The sequence below is a fragment of the Serinus canaria genome, chromosome 19 (genome assembly GCF_022539315.1).
Source record: "Serinus canaria isolate serCan28SL12 chromosome 19, serCan2020, whole genome shotgun sequence".
NCBI classification, from domain to species: Eukaryota; Metazoa; Chordata; class Aves; order Passeriformes; family Fringillidae; genus Serinus; species Serinus canaria.
Window position 1 is genome coordinate 2,337,190 of NC_066332.1, and position 22,097 is coordinate 2,359,286.

A 22,097-nucleotide genomic window follows, 5' to 3' on the forward strand; every position below is an offset into this window, starting at 1 on the left:
CACATTTCATGCTTCTAACATATTAAAGCAACAAGTGAGATGTCATGGCATGAGTTTGATAGATTAACTGCCACTTACTGATGTTGTACTATATTAGTTAACAGCAAATTAATATCATCAGGCATATTTCCTCTTTTATACCTAAAAAATATTAGTATGGAACCAGAGATTCCCATAAATTCTTATCACTCTGTTCCAGAAGAGGCCTTTTAATCTAATTTGGGACAAGATAAGCAGCAATTTCTCCATTTGTTTGCAAAGCTGTTACTCATTCAAACCCTTTTCTACCTCAGTTTCCTTTTGCTAATTTGAATTTTTTTATCCTAAAAGCCCAAAAACCTGCACAGGCATCCCCAAGGGTTTTGCACCATGATTCTGCCTGATGCCCACACACCCTCCTGGACTTGAGGAACAGCTCTTGAAGAGCATTTCAGCAATTTGGCCTTGCCATGGGATGTGATCAGGGCCTTGGGCACACACTGATCTACACCAGGGCTGGTTTAAGGCAATCTTTAAACCTCAGCCACCACAAGCTTTAAGAATTCTCTAAGTATGGCATAGAGAATGCTAAATCATTTCAAAAGAAATCATGAGTAGACCCAAAAGCCAGAGAACAGAGGTAGACTCAGGCTGTGTTTGGAATTTTTAGGTCTAAGAGGGTACTTATGGTTTAATATGGAGTGCACAGAGGGAAAAATTGTCTTTTAAATGCAACCTTGCAAGTTTTTTCTTTAGCATGTCATGAAGCATCAAAACAATTGGTTTTTGTGTGCTTGTGCAGTCAGAACATCCCTGCTTCCAGCTCCTCTCCAAAGCACCTTCACAGGGCTCTGCTGCAGATTAAGTTGTGACAATTTAAACCCAGCCCAGCTGAGATTTGTGTCACTGAAAGCCAGAGTCATGAAGGGAGAGTCAGCCTCCAGCCCAGTGATGACAAATGAGCTCTAAAGGCTGACATTCCCAGCTTCTGCCAAAAGGAAAAGCAAGAGCATCTTTAAAGAGGAGCAATCCAACCAAGAAGTGGTTGGGAGCCCTCTGGGAGAGGAGCAGGGCTGTGGGAAGGCAGTGAAACATCAGCTGTACAGCAGAGGAAGAGCTTGGCTGGTGCCCAGAGCCAGCTGGCACAACTGGAACTGCACAAAACAAAGCTTTGAAGGATCAGGATTCAGCTCATTCTAAAAATATTCATAAAAAGATGATCAATAGAGGAGAAGAGAAAAATTAGTGACATGATTTTGGGCTATAAACCCAAATGCTGAAGTAAGTAAACATGGATCTCTATGAAATCCTTATCTTCAGAATTTCCAGATCCAGCCCATAAGGAAGTACAGAGTGGAGGAAGTGGCTTCAACTAATTAAAAAAGAGGCACTGCAAGAGTGCAGCTGTTCCTGCTTAAGCACAGCTTCAGAAAACTTTGGGCAGTTTTGCAACCTTGATCTCCAGGCATTCCACCCCAGTTTCCTTCAGAAGAGGATGAAGACCTTGAATGATGCTGTAGAACACAGCTGACCTTTCATCCACAGCATCTTTTGTGGGTTTTGTTTTGTTTCAATTAGGAAGATGCTTTTGAAAAAGATTTTTTTAGGGGGAAAAATCCATGGTATATAATAAAACACAGAATTAGAAAGCAAAAGTGTTCTGGGAAAATTTTATTTAAATATTTTGGAGTGCTAAGCTAAAACAGGAATATAGATCATATTGCTTTGAGATTTTATTTTAGAGTATTTCAAACAATAAAAAAGAATGACTGGGCCTTGTTTATTTAGAATCTAAGGAGTGTTCTCAATGCAAAGGGGGAAGGAAGAAGTTCTGTGCTGGAATCCTAAACGAGCAAGTATCAAAAAACCAGTGAAATGTGCAGCCCAGTGAAAGGTCCAGCATCTAATGATAAAAGCACAGCAGTGGTTCAAAAGCAAACAAATCCTGCTGGAATGAAAAATCAATGAGCTTTGAGCAATGGTGACAATGAAAAGGTCCCTCTCCCTGTGAGATCCCAGGGAGAAGCCCCATTAGCAGAGCAGCCATCTGCCTTCTCCTGCTCCCCACACCCTGGACCACCACCCTGGCCACTTTCTCCTTCATCAACAGCAGCACATTGACAGTGGAGCAAACAGGCCCAAAATGTAGGGGAAAAAGGAAAAATGAATGATGTGGGGTGAGCCAGAAAGGTGCCAGAAATCAGCCCTTGAAGGTAAGCCCAAGGCAGGCCAGGCCAGGCTTTGGAGGGCAGGCAAAGGAACCCTTGGTGCACAAAATGCCCCCAGAGCCAGGGCAAGGGATGGATCCCTGAGCCAGAGAAAACTGATTATTCCCACCCACCCAGATTAAATATTGCAGAAATGCTTTTGCAAGGTTATCCCCCCCAGCAGTGGGCTAAAGGTTTATGGCAGCCAATGTCAAACAAATGCGATTTCCCTGAATGCAGCTGGGCAAACCTGGAGGTGAAGGACAAATGTGGGTATTGATAAGTGTCTCTGACTTGTCCCCTCTGATAAGTCTCCAGTGTCTTTCCAGCCAGGCTAAATATTTCTAAAATAATGGCTGCAATAGAAACTGTGAGGGAAGAAATTTTACAAGAGACACCACATAACAAAGTGCAGTAGATAACACAAGTTTAAAAGACAACAGGAGTAAAAATTCCACTCTCTTGAGGAGAAAATTGGCTCTGACTCATTCCCTGAAGGTGACATTCATAACAAAACCCAAAGCAACAAGTGGTTTATATTTGGGGTCTGTTTTATCAGCTGAGAGTTGAAATCTGACTGTGAGAAAAGCAACATTCTGCTTCTATTCATGGCAGCTCTCTCCTAGCTTTGCATGACTTTCAAAGCAACAAAATAGTTGGGAAATCAATTCAAAAAAAGTTCAAGAACTGCTCATTAACAGTCAGACATCTGCACTTCCCAAACCACCCAAAACAAAGCCTGGCTCTTCATCCCAGAGCATCATGTGGACAGCAGACTGTGGGGGAATGAATGCAAGGAGTGTTTTGGCTACAGCACTAATTCTTTGCAGTGAATAAATACATTTGCCTAAAAAGTAATGCAAAACACACATATCCCTGTGCAAACCCCCCAAGTGCCTCATCTTCCTCTCCCCATCCCTTCTGAGGGCTCCATCCAATGGACAAACGTTGCTCCAGCTCAGGCTAATGAAGAGGCTGTGCCAGCTCTGTACCCCTGGAGTCCAGGTCTGGTTCTCTTCAGCAAACTCTGCTCTTCTATAAAAGTTCTACTCACAGCAGAGTGACTTTGTACAATGGCTCTCCCATTCCTGACATGAGAAAATCATTTTCTCTATTACTATAAACTCTAATGATTCATTTGGAGCCAGTAAAACAGGGGGTTCAGCTGCCTTGATGAACTTCCACATCCACCCTGGATCCATCTTTTAAAAAGCATAAACAGCCCAATGCATCAGAAAAACCCAACCCAAATCATTCCCCAGCTCGTGGCTTTATGAGTTACAATAAAAACAACCTTTATTTATTTATTTTCCCACCCATAAATATCAGAGAATGTTCAAATTTGGCACGGAATCTCTCTGCATCTCAGTGCTGTGCACTGATAAAAGAGATGGCAATCCCTTCAGAGATAACAACACCTGCTTGTGCCCCAGGGGAATGAGGTGTAAGCTCTTGGTGGGGCGGTTCAAACAAAATAAAACTGACCCCAAAAGCCCCACCCCAAACTCCTCTGCAAACATTTTTCTTACTTTCAGAAAGAATGCACAGGACTATGGTGGATTACTGAGATTTCTCAGATGATTTCCAAATGTTTCATTACTACAGAGTATGGGATAGGATTTCTGATCCAGATGCTTAAAAAGAACAAATCTAACAGAGAAACTTAATCTGAGCTACACTTGGCAAATTTTCTTTAAAAAAAAAAAAAAAGAAAGAAAAAAAAGATGTTTTGGAAGCTGCTCAAACAAAAGCCAAAATGGAAATATGCCTCTTTCAACCATACCCTGGGCTGCTGTTAAATATAAGAGGGACACTTAGAATTTCCACAAGTGTGAACTGCAGCTGAGGTTTATAAAATAGAAAAGTTTGATGTCAAAACTGCCCAAGAACAGTTCTTTACTTTTATCTTAAGCTACAGCCTCCATTCTCTACACTGTGTTAAAAAAAAAAAAAAAAAAAAAGAGAGGTCTTGCATATACATGGAAGATTCTAGATCAATTAGAAGGAAAACATCAATTTAAAAAATTATTATGCTTTAAAAACAACAGAAGCATGTAGATGGCAGAGGAGTGACACAGTCCCCTGCTCAGAAATAATGCAGATTATTTAAACTTTAACCTGACCATTTCAGAGCACCTAATGAGCACAGGCTAAACTTACAGAGGTTTTTGGGTTTTTTTACCTCCAAACTGCAGGACAGAGAGCTCCAATCTGCTCAGAGTCACGTAGGATTTATGGGAATTCAAATGTGCTGAGGTATTGCTTTATCTGATAGCCTTGTTCCTCCCCTGAAGAAAGACAAGGCTAAATCTTTGTACAGCCACACATCTCTCTATAAACACCAGGAAAATTTCAAATCTTAGCCAATTCTTTTTTATTATTATTATTTCAAGCCATTCAGAGAGGAGAAAGAACCAAATTTATGTTTGGCTTCACTTACTTCTGGGAAAGAATTTGGCCAAATGTTTGTATTCCATCAAGAGGAAGAAACTATGAACTTCAACAATAAAAATAACCAATACCATACACAAATTACATATGGAAGACTGGTGGTAATTGTCTGTCCTTTCACCCCCCCTGCCTTATATTATTGCTGTATGGTTGCAATTTAAGAAGTAGAAAAGCTCTTGAAGCAGAATTCCTACAGTGAGCAAGCCAGACAGAACTACTACAGGGAGCAGCCCTGCACCCACAGCCTGTGTGGAGTTTAATTATGTAAATCTAGAACACCACATTCACGTTACATAAATCAATTTTAGTCTAATTTCCTAGCAAGGAGGAAAGGCTTACAGAACCCAGAGGTATCAGAGGTAGAAAACATCTGCAACAAATCTAATTCTTTTCTTCTGCTCCAGCCACTTGGCTCCCAAAGTGTGAAAAATGGCTATCACTTAGTAAAGCTGCTGTCCAACTACTTGAAAGCACACTCACTTTGAGACTAAAAGTTAAATTACAAATGGTCTTCCCTTGATTGGAGATTTACATTTTATAATAGCACAGAAATTTATAGGAAGGGAGAGTTCAGTCTATTAAATTTATGATGAGTTTAGATACTTAAACTTCACCTCGATTTTAATTACGTAACAAGATACCAAAGTACAATTTAAAAAAAGACCTGAATGCAATCATTAATATAGACATTTAGACTCCTGTCAGTGAATTGTGGAGCTTTTAATTTCCCTGTGCATGACTGCAGTGCTGGTTTGAATTCAGCCCCACAATGGCCAAGACATTTCCCAGAGTGATAACAAAGAGGGGTTTTGTTAGGGCCGCTGGAGGGGTCAGTGGCAGCTGCACCCTGGGCCTGCCATAATCACTATAAAATCCTGGCCTGCAACAATGGCTGCTCATTGGAATATAAAACAATTGGAATGTTGAAGCTGGAATTTCAGCAGCTGCTACTGGCCATTTTCCATAGCTTTGAAGCATCAGCTATCAGTGAGCTCATTTGCTGTGTCTTCGCATCCCAGATCTCATTTTAGTGATAAAAAACATTTGTGGGATTGTACCACGAGTCAGATGCCTGATATAAACCAGTATAAAAATAATCCCACAGAAATGGCAATGTTCTTAATCCAAACCATGCCAGAGATGCATTGGGCAAGGCAGTTTCTCCAGGAGCTGCCCTGGTGGAGCAGAGGAAGAGCCTGAAGCTCAGGGAGGGAGAAGGGAAAGGGCAGAACCTTCCCAGCTCACCTTTCCTCCAGACCAGTCTCATCTGTACCTGAGCTTAGCTAAGCCAAACTTGATTTTAGCACCAGGAAGCAAATAAAAGGATTGCATTTTGCCCCTCACAGCTTCAGTGAGCACTGGCCTTGCCTGATGAAAGATCACTTGATTATCGGCACCAGGCAGACAATAAATCACAGAGCTGTGTCTCAGCACTCTGTTATTCATACCCACTGCACCAGCCCAACACCAGGTTTGTCCCTGTATTTTTAAATCTCTCTCTCCTTAAAGAATATTTAAAGAAATTATTACATATTTCAAAGCAAATTTCAACAGAGTGGAATTCAAAGAATTCTGCTAATTAAGATTTCAGGATTTTTCTGGGAGGCATGAGCAGGGAGGAGCACTGGTAACTGCAGGACAGGATTCAGAGGTTGACATCTATTTCTCACTCAACAGGATTTAGTTTCACTTAGATACAGCCCTCAAGGAGTGAAAGAATAAAATATTCAGTCCCTGACACCTTAGAGCTCTGAGCCTTCCCAGTGAACAGTGTAAGCATAGAGACATTTACTGAAACACTGCTCAGCTTCTTCCCAGAGTTATAAATCCTTTTTTTCTTCTTTAATAAAGCTTCAGCAAACAATATTCCCAGAGAGTTGAAAACAGCTCTGATCCCAGGGAGGATCTACTGACTGAGACAGGAGGAACAAACAAAAACATTTTGGCTGAGTGAAAAGAAATATATTCAGTGGCAAGCACAAGGAAAGCAATGCAGACAGATAATTCCTGGGAGACAAATGATTCTGGCAGCAGCAGAAAGAAGCAACATGAAAAACCTTTTCCAAGGTCATCTCTGCATGCACACCATCAGAAGGGGAAAGCCAGACTCATGGAAAATATTTCATCCATTGACACAAACTCAGGTGAGTTCCAGTATTCCCTGGCCATCAGAACATTATTTCTTGGAAATTCTCAAAAGCAAGTGCTCAAGAGCTGATGTGTGGGTCATAGCCTTCCATGTGAAATACAATCACACACTGAAAAAAAGAGTTCTATTTAAATTCATTAAAGTTGGTAACCAAACAGGTCAGTTAAAGTAGCAGGGAAAGACAGAGCAGAAAAAGAACAGGAAAACACAAATTGTGAAGGAAAAGGAAAATTGTCCAAAGGAAATGTGGACATGAGTCCTCTGTAGCCTGCTCTGACAATTGGCTGCAATTACAAACATCAGTGTGCAACAGCATCACTGAAAATTCAGAAAGAAAATGATGATCATGGCTGCAGAACCTCTACATTAATAGCAATGTATTCATTTGAAATAATGCAAGTAAATACTTATTCCTGCAACTATTTTCAATTTTTGTCTGTCAAGTGATTTATCAAGTCAATATCCATGCTCCCAATGCTGAACAGGGCAGTAAAGAAAATTTGGTTTCCACAGAACAATTTAGTTTTGATTTTTTGGAAGTGTAATATAGGTCTGTGCTACAGAAATAGTCAGCAATGATCTGTGGGAAACATTTAAATTATATTTACAGCTCATATGCTCCATTTATTTTATTTAAATTGTATGAAGCCACCACCACATGTAACTGGTGGTATCAGCACAAGCAACTATGCAGCATGGACCCCATGCAGTCAGACACTGCAATTATTAAATGTGAGCACTGTCAGATGAATGTTCTTTTCCTCCTAACCCACCTGGTTCAGTGCTCATATAGAATAAAGAACTGTGAAATAGCCACTCTCCCATTTAGTTCAGATTGTCAACAAGAGCCACGTTAGGAAAAGCCAAGCTGATGTCGTGCTTTTCGTGGCATCTTTTCGACAACAAAGCCTGGACCCAAGATCTGACCACTCACAATTTCTAAACCAGCTTATAAAGCTAAATCCATGCAAACCCTTAATGGATCAGGATTTTATTTCCAGCGCTGCAAAAACTTTGGCTGTGGCCAAGTCTTATCAGCTCCAGTGGCAGGCAGATTACAGGAGCTGTGCCATGGATCAGGGGGAGGCACTCCCAGCTTAAACCAATTACACACTTAGCACCAAGTTGTCAAACTGCAGAGCCATGCCAAAGCCTGACATGTAATTTCTGCAATGCTTACAAATTTTAAGGAGAATTACACTGAATGGGGAGCCTGGGAAAATGACTGGTGGAAGGAGCAGTGTTGGAAATCCAGATTTTAGTGGTGTGTAAGTGAGGGATCCACACCAAGTCAAGCTTTGCCATTGCAGAATCTACTGGATCTTTACCAACGGCCCACAGTTCAAACTCCCCTGCATCCATTCATGGGCAGACAGATCTATTAAATTATTTGCCAGCTGGGAGTCATTTCTTTTACAATAAGCAGAGGAGTGAGAGGTAACTGCAGAGCAATCCAGAGCTGTCCTAATTACTCCTTCCAGGCAGGAAAACGTGTGATAAAATGCACGTTTTGTGATTCCCTTCCCCTTTAGTGGCTTCAGCACTGTAACCTGTAGCTTCTGATGGCCCTCCCCAGTGCTCTTAAACCTGGTGGAAAACCCCCAGACAGACAATCACTGTACAATTTAAGGCACATAATTAGCAATTATTTCATGCACACTTCACAATAATAATCTGTTACGTACTAAGGGGAAAGAAACATTAATGAGCTACTTCTGGTGCCTCTCTGTGTACTGTGTTTGCATAATAATGAGGCCCAATCTGCTGGAAAACACAGAAAGGACAAATTAATAAGGTGGTCATTTTTGTCTAATGATGCTTAATACAGTTGGAGCAATCTGCTCGAGACAAAAGACGGGCACTCAGACATAGCCGATTATGCATTCGCGTGGCAGCTGAAATCTTTATTAAACAGAATGATGAATCTGATTAACATGTGATAACAAATATACAGTCTGGGCCAGGGCCCTGGCACCTCCCGCCAGCTCTGCTCCAGCCCCTCTTTACCGAGGCTTTACTGAGATTGAGGTCACACTGCAATTCCCCATAGGCGCATTAAGATAAAAGTTTGCCAAATGTGGTAACGTGCTGAACAAAACAATATCCTGTTATATAAAAGCTACTGTCTCAACAGCTGACTGTCTAATCAGTGAGAGCAACAACTCCTTAATAAGTTTAAAATTTTAATTGTGGGTTTCGGTCGCCTTTTAAGATATGAAGGATGATTTAGTACATCAGCTAAGCTACGTCTTAAAGCACCCCTACATTTGTGCTACCAAAATCTTCTAATTCCAAAGTACTGCCTTCTACTCCATTTCAAAACACAATTCGATTCCCAAAAAGGAATATGCAATTATTTTAGGGGACTAAAAAATACAATCACTCCTACAATTACATTATATACAATTACAAAATTTTAATTGTGGGTTTTGGTTGCCTTTTAACATAAGAAGGATGATTTAGTTCATCAGCTGAGCCACATCTTCAAGCTTGTGCTACCAAAATATTCTCTCTTATTCCAAAGAACTGCCTTCTATTCCAATTCACAATACAATTCTAGTCCCAAAAACAACTGTACAATTATTTAGGGGACTAAGAAATACAATTTAGGGACTAAAAAATACAACTACTCTTTAATTGTGGGTTTCAGTCACCTTTTAATATATGAAGGATGATTTAGTTCATGAGCTAAGCTACATCTTCAAGCTTGTGCTACCAAAATATTCTCTCTAATTCCAAAGCACTGACTTCTCTTTCATCTCACAACACAATTCTATTCCAAAAAAGGAATATACAATTATTTAGGGGACTAAAAAATGCAATTACTTAGGGTGTATACAATTACTTAGGGCGTTGTAAGCAGTATAAAAAATAATAATAATTTATATGCCACTGTTTTGGTGCTAATGGAGGTTTCTAGATCAATGGGGAACACAGGATGTGATTGAATTTAGCAGTAGAAATGTAGCAGTAAATTTCAAAATCTAATTTTCAGTAGAAATAATTGATATAAAAGGAGGTTTAAAAATGTACAAGATGCAATTTGTTAATCCCACCTTAAATTTAAGCCATGAAAATACAGCGTGGCCTCTTTAAAGAGTGACCACATCTAGGAGTAAATCACAGCTCTTAAATGCAGGGGTTTTATTTGGAGCTTGCTTTGCTGGAGCAATGTGATTTCTATTAAATGAACAATTCCTTGCTTGCAGAACCAACTGTACTTGATTTCCAGTCAGCCCATGACATGAAGCAATTTGGGATGACACAGATACCTCCTGACAATGAACATGATTTACCACAGGGTGGGCAGCAGCACAAACTGTAATGTGGATTTTATCTCCACAAATATATTGCTCAGCACCAGCAGGAGCTGGGATACAAGAGTTTAGAACTGGGAGCTAAGATTGACTGAATCACAGCTCCTTCACTTGAATGCATCTGTGTTTGCTCTGGTAACTGATAGCACATCATAAATCATCATTTTCAGCTCCTTGGACTCGTTCTGTGTGCCTTCATTGACATCAATATATTCCCAATGACAAGACACCAACAGCCACTGGATTTAAAGCCAGGAGGTGACAAAATGAAAGCTGTATTTACCTCTAGCATCACTCATCCCCAGTCCAGCCTACCTTTGTAAATAAATATCATTATTTTCACACACAAAATAAATAAAATAAAATTTTAAAAATAGTGGTTTCCTTCCTCAGCCCCTCAATCCCACATTCAAGTCACCTGGCACATGAATGGTCAGACCCAGAGCAGAGAGGGCTGCCCAGCCCTGTGGATGATGATGGGATGTTTTCCCTGAAACAAAGCCAGGCATGAAGAGATGAGATGTGTCTCTCCCAAAGCCATGAGCTCTCACAGTGACTCCCCAGAGCCAGAGCTGGGGGGGTTCAGTCTCCTGCAGGCCCACAAGGTTCTGAGCTTTCTTTTCAGTGGGGACAGAAAGAACAGGGAAGAATGGGAAGGGAAGAGACTCATCCAGAAAATCTGCTGGAGTTAACAGAGTATTTTTAGCTAGAAACCCCAGAAGTTCAATCTACAGGTGGGCTGAGAAGAAAACACTGCTTTGTTTTACATTTTTGAGCTAAACCCAGCTGATCCCATGTTTACACTTGGTGGGATGGAAGAGGCACAAAAAGACAGTTGAGAAGCTAAAACGAAAACTCAACTCGTTCTACCTCAGAGCATCCCTGTAGTTCACATTCTGCCAGGATCAGTTCCCTCAGGGTGACATTTCATTATGTTTGATACAAAATGAATGCTGGAAATGCCATGAAAACTTCGTGGTCGTGTTTGAAATCCCAAAATTCATGGCAAAGAATGCTTCCCAAACCCTGGCCATCAGCACACTGCCATACTCTGCATTTCAACCAGCTTGGACAGCTGATAATGACACACACAGGCAAAACATCAGGATCATATTCAGCTTTTGGCAAAGATTCAGTCTCAAAAATCTCTCATTAAACTCACCTGTCTCTATTTCCATGGAGTGAATGAAGGGGAGGGCAGAGGTGTCCTGGCCTTACCTGCACAGATCCCTCAGGATGGAGCCTCACCCTTCACTTTAAGAGAAAAATCCAGAATTTTCACATCTATATTTCAAAGGATCCTATTGAGAATTCAGTTTGCTCTCAGTGAAATACAATACCCAGAAATAAATTCTTCCTGTTGACTCCATTAAACCGTGTCCATGTTCATCCTTCAGGGGCTGATTAACTTCTTCTTTTTTAGTGCCAAAACTAACATAAAATTACATGTCTGAGAATTCAAGTCTACAGCACTTGTGTAAATATGTTTTGTTCTGGTTTTCCTTTCATGAAAGACATGGATGGCTGCTATTTTCCCATCCCTTTTCAGATGTAATATTACAGACACTGCAACAAATTAGGTACAGACAAATATATTCAGTGACCTGAACTCAGTTATAACAATCATTTCAAATCTCTGTGGTAGAAGTCAGATAAATGATATAATATTATCTGGGTAAATATTCATTCTACCTTTTATAAAAGTAGTATTTTAGTATTTCCTGTACAATCATTCCATTCTAATTTTATTATACAAAATAAACTGATCTGACTTACCCATGAGTGCACTTTATTACTGAAAAGAGTAACCTCAGCTCCTATCAAAGGACTTGGAGAAATGGACTGAAGGACACAGCTCCTGCACTGCAAGTAACTTGTCAGAGAAGATTCCTTCTCATTCCAAACAGCATTTAAAGATAAACTGCCATTCAGGTCTTTCAAAAAGAAAGAAAAAGTGGTTTATACAGGAATCCAGAGAGGTTTTTGAAAGAGATAAAAGTTATTTTATCAGTTGCATTTCACACATTTCAAAATGTCAGAAAGATTGGTAAAGAAAGCTCAGTCCTGGTGGCAAAATCACCTCTCATGCAGTGAGCCAGCCTAACACCCCTGGATGGGCAGCACAAGTGCCCACACATAAATAAATCATTTACAGAAATAAAATCATTTCTGTAGCTCTCTGTCACCTGAAGACCCAAAGGGCAGCACAAGGCACAGGCTGGGAGCTGGAGGGATTTCTGTCAAACTCAGCACTTGGGTTTGACCACAGCTCCATGTGGCCAGTTCAGGGATTTAACTGGCAAGAACTGGAAAGGATTCTGTTCCCATTAGCATTTTCTTTTATTCTTCATCAGGATTTCTGAGAGGACCCAACAAATCTGGGAGTGCAGGGGACACTGGAGCTCCTTTTCAGTGTTTGTTAAATGTGCAGAGCTCTGAGGAGGGAAAATCACACCATGAGCTTCCCAAAAGGTCCAGGGGAGGGTGGCAAATTGTTGGTATTTAATTGAATTTAAAGCAAAAGGGCTTGATAAATGTTAGCTGGAATTTATCAGTGAGAACTTACCTTTCACTGGCATCTGATAAACCTTCAAAGTCTCTTTAAGGTGACCAAGACTTGCAGCATCTGAGATGACCAACATCACATTATCATCTTCTGAAATGGCCTCTAGTTTACACTTACAATTATTAATGGATTCTTTGCTCCTTATATTGGCATTTCTGAAGAGTTTCCAGATTATTTGCAGCTCACTATTACTGTGGCAAGCTTTTCTCAAAATTCCTATAATTTAAAAAGTGGGGTGTAAGACTTACATACACACATGGTTTTGAATACAGTACTGTTCAACCATGCTGCAAACTTTCCACATTTACAAGATGGGAATTTAGGCCCTGATCCAATACCCACTGCAGGCACTGAAAAGACTTCTATTGCTGTAAATGGCCCTTGGAAAAAGGCCTTCTTTAAAATGTTTAATGTGCCCAAAATTTACTTTTCAACAGATAATTTTCCCCTTGTTATTACTCCCAAATCGAGCTTGAATCCACTTTGAATAAAGCCATTTATTTTTAATTTTCAGATTTTTTTAACTTTCCTCAATCAACTGGCATCTGAGATTCAGTTTAAACAACACAAAACCCCTTGCTGACAACAGCCACCCTGGGGGGTGCAGACATTCTGTAGCCCAGGGGTTCCATCTCAGGTTTGCACCAGAGATTTGATGATATTGATAAATTCAGGGAGGGAATTAAAGGTTCCTGAGGAGATCACCTAAATCTTAAAGGTTCTTTTGGGAAAACAGGGAGGCAAGGAGGGAGCTGGGCCTGCCCACTGTGGGCTTTGCTACCTGGCCTGGGTTTAATAAGTGCAGAATATGGAAAATCTCCCACTGTCCCTCAGGCACAGGTTTGGTTTGCTGAAGAGTTTTGTCCTTTCTTGGTTTCATCAGCATGAAGCATCTCTCATTTGCATGTAACTGATGAGAATATCTTGTAATTAGGTCATTAGCACAATGGCCCAATGGCCTGAAGATGAAGCTTATTTTTAAAACAACAGAATTGCTGTTACTTTTCTCAGCCTTTAGACATTCCCAAATCAAAGTGTCTCCCAAAACCATAAAGAATTCCCAAAAGCAGCTCATCCCCACTTTGTACAAGGTGTCAGAACAGAATAAAACCAAACCAATACAAGGCAGGTCACAGACTGAAGAAGAGCAGTGCCATTATTTCAGTCACTTTTGATAGCTCCATGCACTGGATTCACTGAGTTACTGTGCCAAGGAATTTCCAAACTTCTCCCACAAACTGGGAGCAAATGAACCCCTAATCCTGGGCAGGAGCAAACCCCAGGGAATGGCCACTGTGCCATTCCTTCAGTAATTCCTTCAGCCCAGAATGGCAGCAGAAGTTGCCTTCAGTTAACTCTCAAATATCAGATTTAAGCTCAAGTCAGGTCAGTGTGGCAGGACCCTGAATCAAGAGAACTGCCAGAAAAAATGACTTCTTTGAAATAATTGTTCTGGTCACAACTCCCTTCTGTCCCCTCAAAGGCTTCCTGCAGGGCTCATTCCTCCAAATCCAGTGGAGAAATGAACCAATTGTTCTAAAATGTCCCTCCAACATCCAAACCTGGGAAAGCAAAAGGGTGGATGAGACATCCCATCCTTGCCAAAACCACTGCTGATCTTACCCTGAGCTCTGGGCAGGATTTCAGCTCCACACACAACACAGTGAAGTCCTTTCCTGCAAGGCTGCTTGTGTGCTTCCTTCTAACAAGGCAATGCACAAGTGCATGTAAATACTGGTTTGCATACATGAAGCATTTAAATAAATTATAATATGAATAAATTAAATCTATCCAAACTGCTCCAGAGAAATCCAGTACTTGAAATACTCAAAGGTTATCATTTATATTAGTTAATAATTCAATATACACCAGGCTAAAAGTTTTTAACCTTACTTAAACAGAAAAATCTCCTATAAAATATGAGGGATTTTATGGGCTATAACACTGCAGGCTATCAAAGTGTTGGGAATTTTGAAAGGAGCCTGGCATGGTTGGTGCCTTTGTGTTTCCATCTATTGAGTGTGTAAAGCAGAGCTCTGCAGATCAGGAAGAAACTATTCCACTGTGTTATTTCACTTGAAAACTGATAGAATCCATTATTCTGGATTCCCTTGCAGCCCAGCACTCAGAACAGTGTTTAACCATGGATGTGGTACCTTTCTCTCTCGGGAGGAGCCACTTGGCCTAAGGGCAGCTTTCCTTCTGCTGCTTCTCCTCTGAACTTTCAATCCTTGAATAAATTCAAGATTTTGTTAGTATTTTAGGCAATAGAGATTATGCTGAGCTATTATATCAAAGTAGGAAAAGCATTCTCAATATTTAGCCTTGACAGATGTGATAAATCCAAATAAATCATTCTAGAAAATTCAGTATATTGACTTCACTTCCCTTCTATCTGCAGGCTGGGCAGCATTTAATTCTGAGAACTACCATAAATATCTTACCTCTAACATATCAAACAGCACAGCAATTAAATGGAAAGACAAATTCAGAATGAATTTACAGCAAAAGAAAGACTCCACCCCTTACCTTCCAAACCCAGCAGAACACAAAGGGCTTTTATCCACCTGTGGATTTGAGATTTTAGAGGACAGAATTGTTTTCCAGAAATCACAGTAACAAGTGCTGATGTTTCAAGACATATTTCAGAACTAATGGTTAATTTGATCTAAAGTTTAAATGATGGGTGTGATTTGACACAGAGCAGGCCCTGCCTTAGAGGATTTCTGATCAAAGGAAGAGGCACCACAGCTCAAGAAAGGAACAATCTGCTCCAGATAAGGAAAAAGAGATGGATTTTCTCCTTTTTTTTTTGAATGTTATGGATTTAAAGACAGACAAATCTCCTGAAGGACAAATAAGAGGCTGTGGGCCCCTGGATGAGCAGACAAGTCACAAAGCTTAAGTGATTTCTGTTATCTGTCCAGACACACAAAAATGCACCAAGGGTTTGGAGCAGGAGATTTGCTTTAGGAAAACTGAGGATCAAGCCCAAGGCCAGCTCTAGAGGCCAGGAACCAACAGGAACTTCAGCATTAATTCAATAGAAATGAAGAATATTTCTCTTTAGATGTGCCAGAGGTTTTCAATACTGGAATTTCTGCCCTATCAACTAAAGCAAACCTGTCAGTGAAATCCAGGACACCTTGGTCACCAGTATTGCACAACTTGAAGCAAAAGCCTTGTGCCAAATACTGCCAGCTGAAGAAATTCTAATGTTCTTCCCATCCTTGCAAACAGTGTCCAATTTCAGAAAGATGAATTTATTTTACAAAGAAAGGGCACAATTTAAATCCTGTTGATATGAGCATGTTCACAGCTCTGTAGGGATGGACTCAAAATGTTCTTTAGATGAGCTGCTATGGAAAATGACCAGTTCATAATTTCATTGCTACTCTCAAACAAAAATTATCAACACACATGAACAATCTTTGGATGGCAAAAATAAATCCTGCATCTTCATCTGAGTGTAGGATGGCAATGAAGAATCTTCTCTTAAAAAGTCAGTATGTTTTATTACAGAAAAATCCTGGCTCTTTTCATTGCAGAAAATGAAAGAAACATTAAAATACTTCAAAAAGAATGGAAAAAAAAAACTAGACTGGGCAAGATTCAAAGACCTTTGTGTACAATTTACATTTTATATGTTACATGTAAAAAGTGCTTGTAGGACATACAAATGAGAAGAGGTTTTGACATGAATAAACACAGAATCCAAGCAACAGAAATCAGATCCTCTCACAAAAGGAAAACTTAAAGAAATCTCAAATAAATCTCAAAGCTTCTCATCTTCATCAAATATCAAAATGTGCACAGCTCCTGTTGGGCATTTTGATGTAAGAAATTGGAAGGAACCAAGTACTGGAAAATAAACCTGTTTTAGTATTTAGGCTCAATCTTTCTATGACTTGATCTGCAAAGAGGCTGTTCTATATGTTTTATTAAAAAAACCCAATCGAATAAATGCAGAAAACCTAATTTGGTTATATGGATGTTTGGCTTTCTGAGGAAAACCCCAATGATTTGACTGTATTGAATGGTGGATTAATTAAATCTGTCATGGACAAACCAATAATTCCAGGTCAGATCCTACTTGGGTTTCTATTCAGAATTTCCAGACATGATGTCCTTCAGCTATGAAGTCAGGATGAAGAATTTTCATTCCATCTCTAGAAAACTGCACATGGCAAAACCCCAAAGATAAAATGAGAAATGGAGCCTGAGGGAAGCTTTGGTTCCATGAGGACAAGGAAGGTGCAGCTGCCCCGTGGTGGTTTCAGGGCTGCTCAGCACAATTCCCACAGGAGCTGTCACCAGGTGCCACTATTGGCCAGCAGAGAGGATGACACACCTTTATTTCGGGATCTGGAGAGGCTGATTTTCCTTTTAGGGGTTTCCATCTCCTGAGCTCCTCCCTGCTCTGCTCCTGCTGCAGCTGCCACTCCTCCAGCCCCAAGTGCCCTGTGCCTGCTCCTCACATCTTCCAGGATCCCATGGGGGCTCCTGCCAGCCTCAGCTGTTGCAGTCCCATTCTGTGCTCCTGAGGTGCTGGTGGCAGAAGGATCAGCAGGGACTCTGGAGTTCCCACATTCCACCCAAATCCCAGGGCTGGAACAGGCTGGAACTGGGGGCTCAGTTCTCTTCTCCTCTGGGTCTGCATCATCATAGAGTTCTGGGGTGAAGTAAATGCTTTCATCCTCATCCTCCTCCTCATCTAATGCTGAAGGCTCAGCTCTCCCTGCTGCTGAAGGGAACTCCCTGCAGGGCTCAGCTGGAAGCTGGAGCTCACCAGGATGTCCTTCAGCACCTGGGGCCTCAGCACTCTGAACTGAAGAATGAGTTGTTTCCAAACATGATTCTGGTCCACTTGGTGGATGCTCTGCCATGAATGATGATTGGCACTGATTGAAGTGATCAATAATGTCCCTGGGCCCATTCACATGCTCCTGGCTGCTGCTCTCTGTGGCCCTGCAGTTCTGGGCCACAGGAGTTGAAGTCAGTGGCTCAGAGCAGCATTTCTCTCCATCAGCATTGCTCCAACCATTCATTTCTTCTCTCTCTACTTTGATTGCTGCCATTTTGGGGGAGCAGTCCATGTGTTTCCTTCTCTGTTTCACATGGTGAGAGTGGCTCTCTACATCAGCTTTCTGGTCACCTGTGACAAATCACAAAACATGAATGAATTGCATCTGATTTACAGCATGTTTAGCACTTCAGAACTACCACTGTTTTAGAAGGTTTACAGTGATTTTACAACATTCATTAAAAACAATAATACAAACAAAAGCCCAGATGTTATAACCATCTTTGCACATGAATTGTCTTAATTAAATGAATAGATTAACGAGACATAAAGGTAGAATACGACTGGATTTGAAATTTGTCATCTTTGTTATTGTGCTCTTCCTTGATTGAAATGAAATCAGAGCCTTTCCTAATATTTAGGGATGGATTTTACTTGTGAAGCTGGGGCCAGAGGAGATCACATGGAAGGTGTCTCACAGCAATGCCTAAACAACAGATGTAGCTTGAACCAGGGCTCAACTTGCAATAATGCTAATCTTGATGTGTTTCAAATATATTTTAAATTATCTTCATAGTACTCAATGGAAAAAGAAATTAAAATGAAACCATTTTTGATTGTACTATAAACTTATCAAAGATTACTCTTTCAAGACAACCAGATGGAAGGAGAATTAATTTCAGTCTGTTGAGCACAGCTCCTCCACATTTGTGAATAATTATCATTTTTCCACGATAGCACTTCTGTAATTTTAAAAAACATTTGTTCCTCCAAAAAGGATTCAGCTCCCCATTAGAAACTGCCAGTGGAAATGAACATACTTTGTTTCACTGCTGCTGTGCTGTCACTTGGCTGAGTCCATGCTGTGGGATGAGCTGAGCTGATGGCTGCAGTAAAATGAACTTCTGAGTCCAAATTCCGCTCCTGACTTTGAGCAGGAACATCAGGGGACAGAGGAGAGGTGTTGTCCTGGGAGAGGTGCCTGGGCTGTGCAGGGAGCTCAGAGCTGGGCTCTGAGGAAGGCTCCTCACCCCGCTGGTTGCGGAGGGCGAAGGCGCGCAGGGACTGCAGGGCGCTGCCGAAGGAGCCGTGGTGCTGCACCTGCTGCCGGATCCACTTGGACAGGCCTGGGGGGAAAACACCTTTACTCCAGAATAACAACACCTTTACTCCAAAATAACAACACCTTTACTCCAAAATAACAGCACCTTTACTCCAAAATAACACCTTCACTCCAGAATAACAACACCTTTACTCCAGAATAACAACACCTTTACTCCAAAATAACAACACCTTTACTCCAAAATAACAACACCTTTACTCCAGAATAACAACTCCTTCACTCCAGAATAACAACACCTTCACTCCAAAATAACAACACCTTTACTCCAGAATAACAACACCTTTACTCCAGAATACCAGCACCCTGCACTGGCATTTCCCAGCACCCTAATGTGGAGCAGCTCTCTGGCCCTAGAGACAAACCCAACTCTCCCAGGAATCCTGCTGGGGAAGGCTGGGAGAAGATCAGAGGAAAGAATGAGAAACAATTCTTATCTGAACCTGCTGCTAACACCTGTGCTGTGGAGATTTGTTCATCAAAGGGTGGTTCATTAATTAGCAATGGTGATGTGTTTGAAGCAAAGGACCAATGAGGTCCATGGGTACCTAAGGGTCTATAAAAGAACAGTGGGTTTCTTAATAAAGAATTATTGATCAGCCTTCATACATGGACTCCATGCTAATTATTGATCAACCTTCTGTAATACAGGGACTCCATGCTAATTATTGATCAGCCTTCTGTAATACAGGGAGTCCATGCTAATTATTGATCAGCCTTCTGTAATACAGGGAGTCCATGCTAATTATTGATCAACCTTCTGTAATACAGGGAGTCCATGCTAATTATTGATCAACCTTCATACATGGAGTCTCTGATAATTATTACCTGGCCAGGGGCCTGTTACAATGACACCCTGAGAGTGTACCTACACAGAAATATTTGCAGTCTCAAAGAAATCAAGAATTTGCTCATAATGCTACAACAATTCCTCCTTTCCAAGGCTGGGAACTTGATTTATTCAATGGCAAACTAAAAACAACCTTCTTTTTCTATTAAAAGCCTTTCCCTTTTTCACCAGTCTTCTTTTAGGTTCAAACTGCTGCCTTGCATAAACATCATTTTATTTCTTTGCCTGGCTGTTCATTCTGCTTGTTATCATGAATTATTTAAAAGTGGCTTACAGAGAGTACAGCTATTTATTATCATTTTAACAGGGTCTAATAAAAATTTGAATAAAATGAAGCTTTTTACAACTTTGTGTCAGATAAAGTAACAGTAACTCAAAGAATCACAACTGTTATACAACCACAGGTTTTATAATAACTTGCTCCTATCAAAATAATCAAAATATTAAATATCAGATGTCTTGATCATAACAGTTTTTTAGATGAATCTGGAGCACACAGGGGTCAAGTAAAATCTGACTGCCTCAATTTTAGAAAGTGTTTTTGAACCCATTTAAATATTCTTTGTATATCAATTAAAAACCAAAACAAAATAAATCAAATAAAACCGAACCCACAACAACAGAGAACTTCACTCTTCTGTGAAGTTTTACTTTTTACAGAAAGAAATCTTACCAAGCCTTGAACATATGGATTATTTGTGCTCCTATATGGATTTCTAGTGTTTCCTCAATAATTTCAATGTATTTTTAGTACATCAAGAAGGAGCTGGACTCAACTGCAGCAGCTGAGCTCCACCTGCTGACTGAGCCCAGCATGGACTGGTGAGCTCAGCTCTGCCCAGCAAAAAGGGCAGGAACAAAGGTGAAAACACATTCCTAAGCAGTTTATTTTCCACTTTTTACAGTCAAAGGTTGTGTGCAGGATCTGTTTTATTTCACCTGCATTTATTTCCACCCAGTACAAAAGTACAAACAGGAACCCCTTGTTGTATATTGAATATTCAGCAGTTCAATCTCTGTTCCATGGTTGGGGCACATTCTGACCCTTCCTACTCACCTGTACTTGCACAGCCACATTTCTGTAATTCAGAGTTTTCAGTGTTTTTCTATGTTAGGAGTTTCCCCAGAAGATTTTTACCTCTTACCAGTTATGTATTTATTGGGGTTCTTCCTGAAGCGGTCGTCAACTAAAATAAGAGCCCCCCAGTCATTCCTGTGCCTTATACACCTAAAAGTGAGGGGAAAAAAGAGTATTTCTGTAATTAGAGGGCACACAGCAAAAACCTGTGGGAATTGGGAAACAGGGATTGCTCTGAGTCAGCTGGAATATGCAAAATTATACAGGAGGTGCTCTTCTACTGCATGCACCAAAAATTGTTATGGGTGTCATGGAAGCTTCATTTTCCCTCAGTTGAATGGACATGAAACAGCTAAATGAAAAATAAAGCACACAAATATTCAATCCAGCCAATCAAACCACATCATTCATTTTCCCCTCTTAACTGGCAGTGTAAATATTGCAGGGCTCCCTGCCAGCTTGGTGGAATGCTCTGGTTTTATCAAAATCCTTCCCCACAGCTTAGCAAGGGCTTTGGCTCGTGGTTTGATAAGGAATTTGTACCTTTATGTCAGAATGGAAACCTATTTTCTCCATTTTAGACCACCCAAATAATAAATCAGTCACTAAAACTTGATTTCAGTTCAAGCTGATTGATTTCACTACTGGTAGTCCACAACTGAGAGCTTCCTTTACCTATTTTAATTAATGCTCTTTGATTCCAAAGAGGAATTTAAGAAATCAGGCCTGTAACAACAAGAATCCACAATGAGATTTCCTAATGTTACAATTTCTCTCAATTTTCTCTCTAAGCCTTCATTTATGTCATCACATTTGCATTAGGACTAATTCAAATCAGAAGAGTTTTCCAGCTGATGTTTCTGTGGCTCTGTAGCCATGACAGATGCACAGCACCTACAATAGATATGGATGACAGCTCTAATCTTTATTTATATGATACATTTTGTTCAAGGATGAATTAATTCTACCTTGTTAATAACATTTGGGGGATTTTTTCCATCTAGGAAATGGAAGCTATACCACTTCTTCTAAATCTGGGAAGAGATCAGTGAGCACAATAATTGAATTGACCTTTTGCAAAGGTCTGAAAAACCCCACTGCTATTTCTCCCTTTCAAAAATACTTGTAGGCTAAATATCAAACAACTGTTCTGAGCCCACTGAGGGCGAGAACAATTAGTGCATTGGAGAAGTCCTGAAGATCTTCATTTGCTTTAAAGCTCAAGATCTATTTGTCTCTGCTTGAGCTTTTATTTTCCTGTATATCTTGACTATGAGCAATAAAACTTCAACTCAATTGAAGTGGGTTCTGAATGTAAAATAAAATCTCTGAATTATAACAATGCACAACAGGTTGA

General features: G+C 40.4%; 1 protein-coding gene across 50 annotated transcripts in view; it reads right to left on the reverse strand.

Moving 5' to 3' along the window:
* Positions 1-15,495: 15,495 nt before the first annotated feature.
* The window catches only part of BRIP1 (BRCA1 interacting helicase 1), a 47,038-nt gene continuing 40,436 nt past the window's right edge, over positions 15,496-22,097 (reverse strand). The window contains exons 18-21 of one of the 50 annotated variants that reach the window (XR_007779129.1): positions 19,074-20,890; positions 19,008-19,029; positions 18,942-18,963; positions 18,746-18,900 (exon numbers count right to left, since the gene is read on the reverse strand). Coding sequence is in view for 1 of the 50 variants with exons in the window: in XM_050981791.1 (XP_050837748.1) it covers positions 16,980-17,824; positions 18,514-18,819; positions 20,808-20,890 (1,234 nt within the window). In the remaining 49 variants the exon portion in view is untranslated. The other 49 variants (XR_007779127.1, XM_050981791.1, XR_007779135.1 and 46 more) reach the window with 49 other exon arrangements.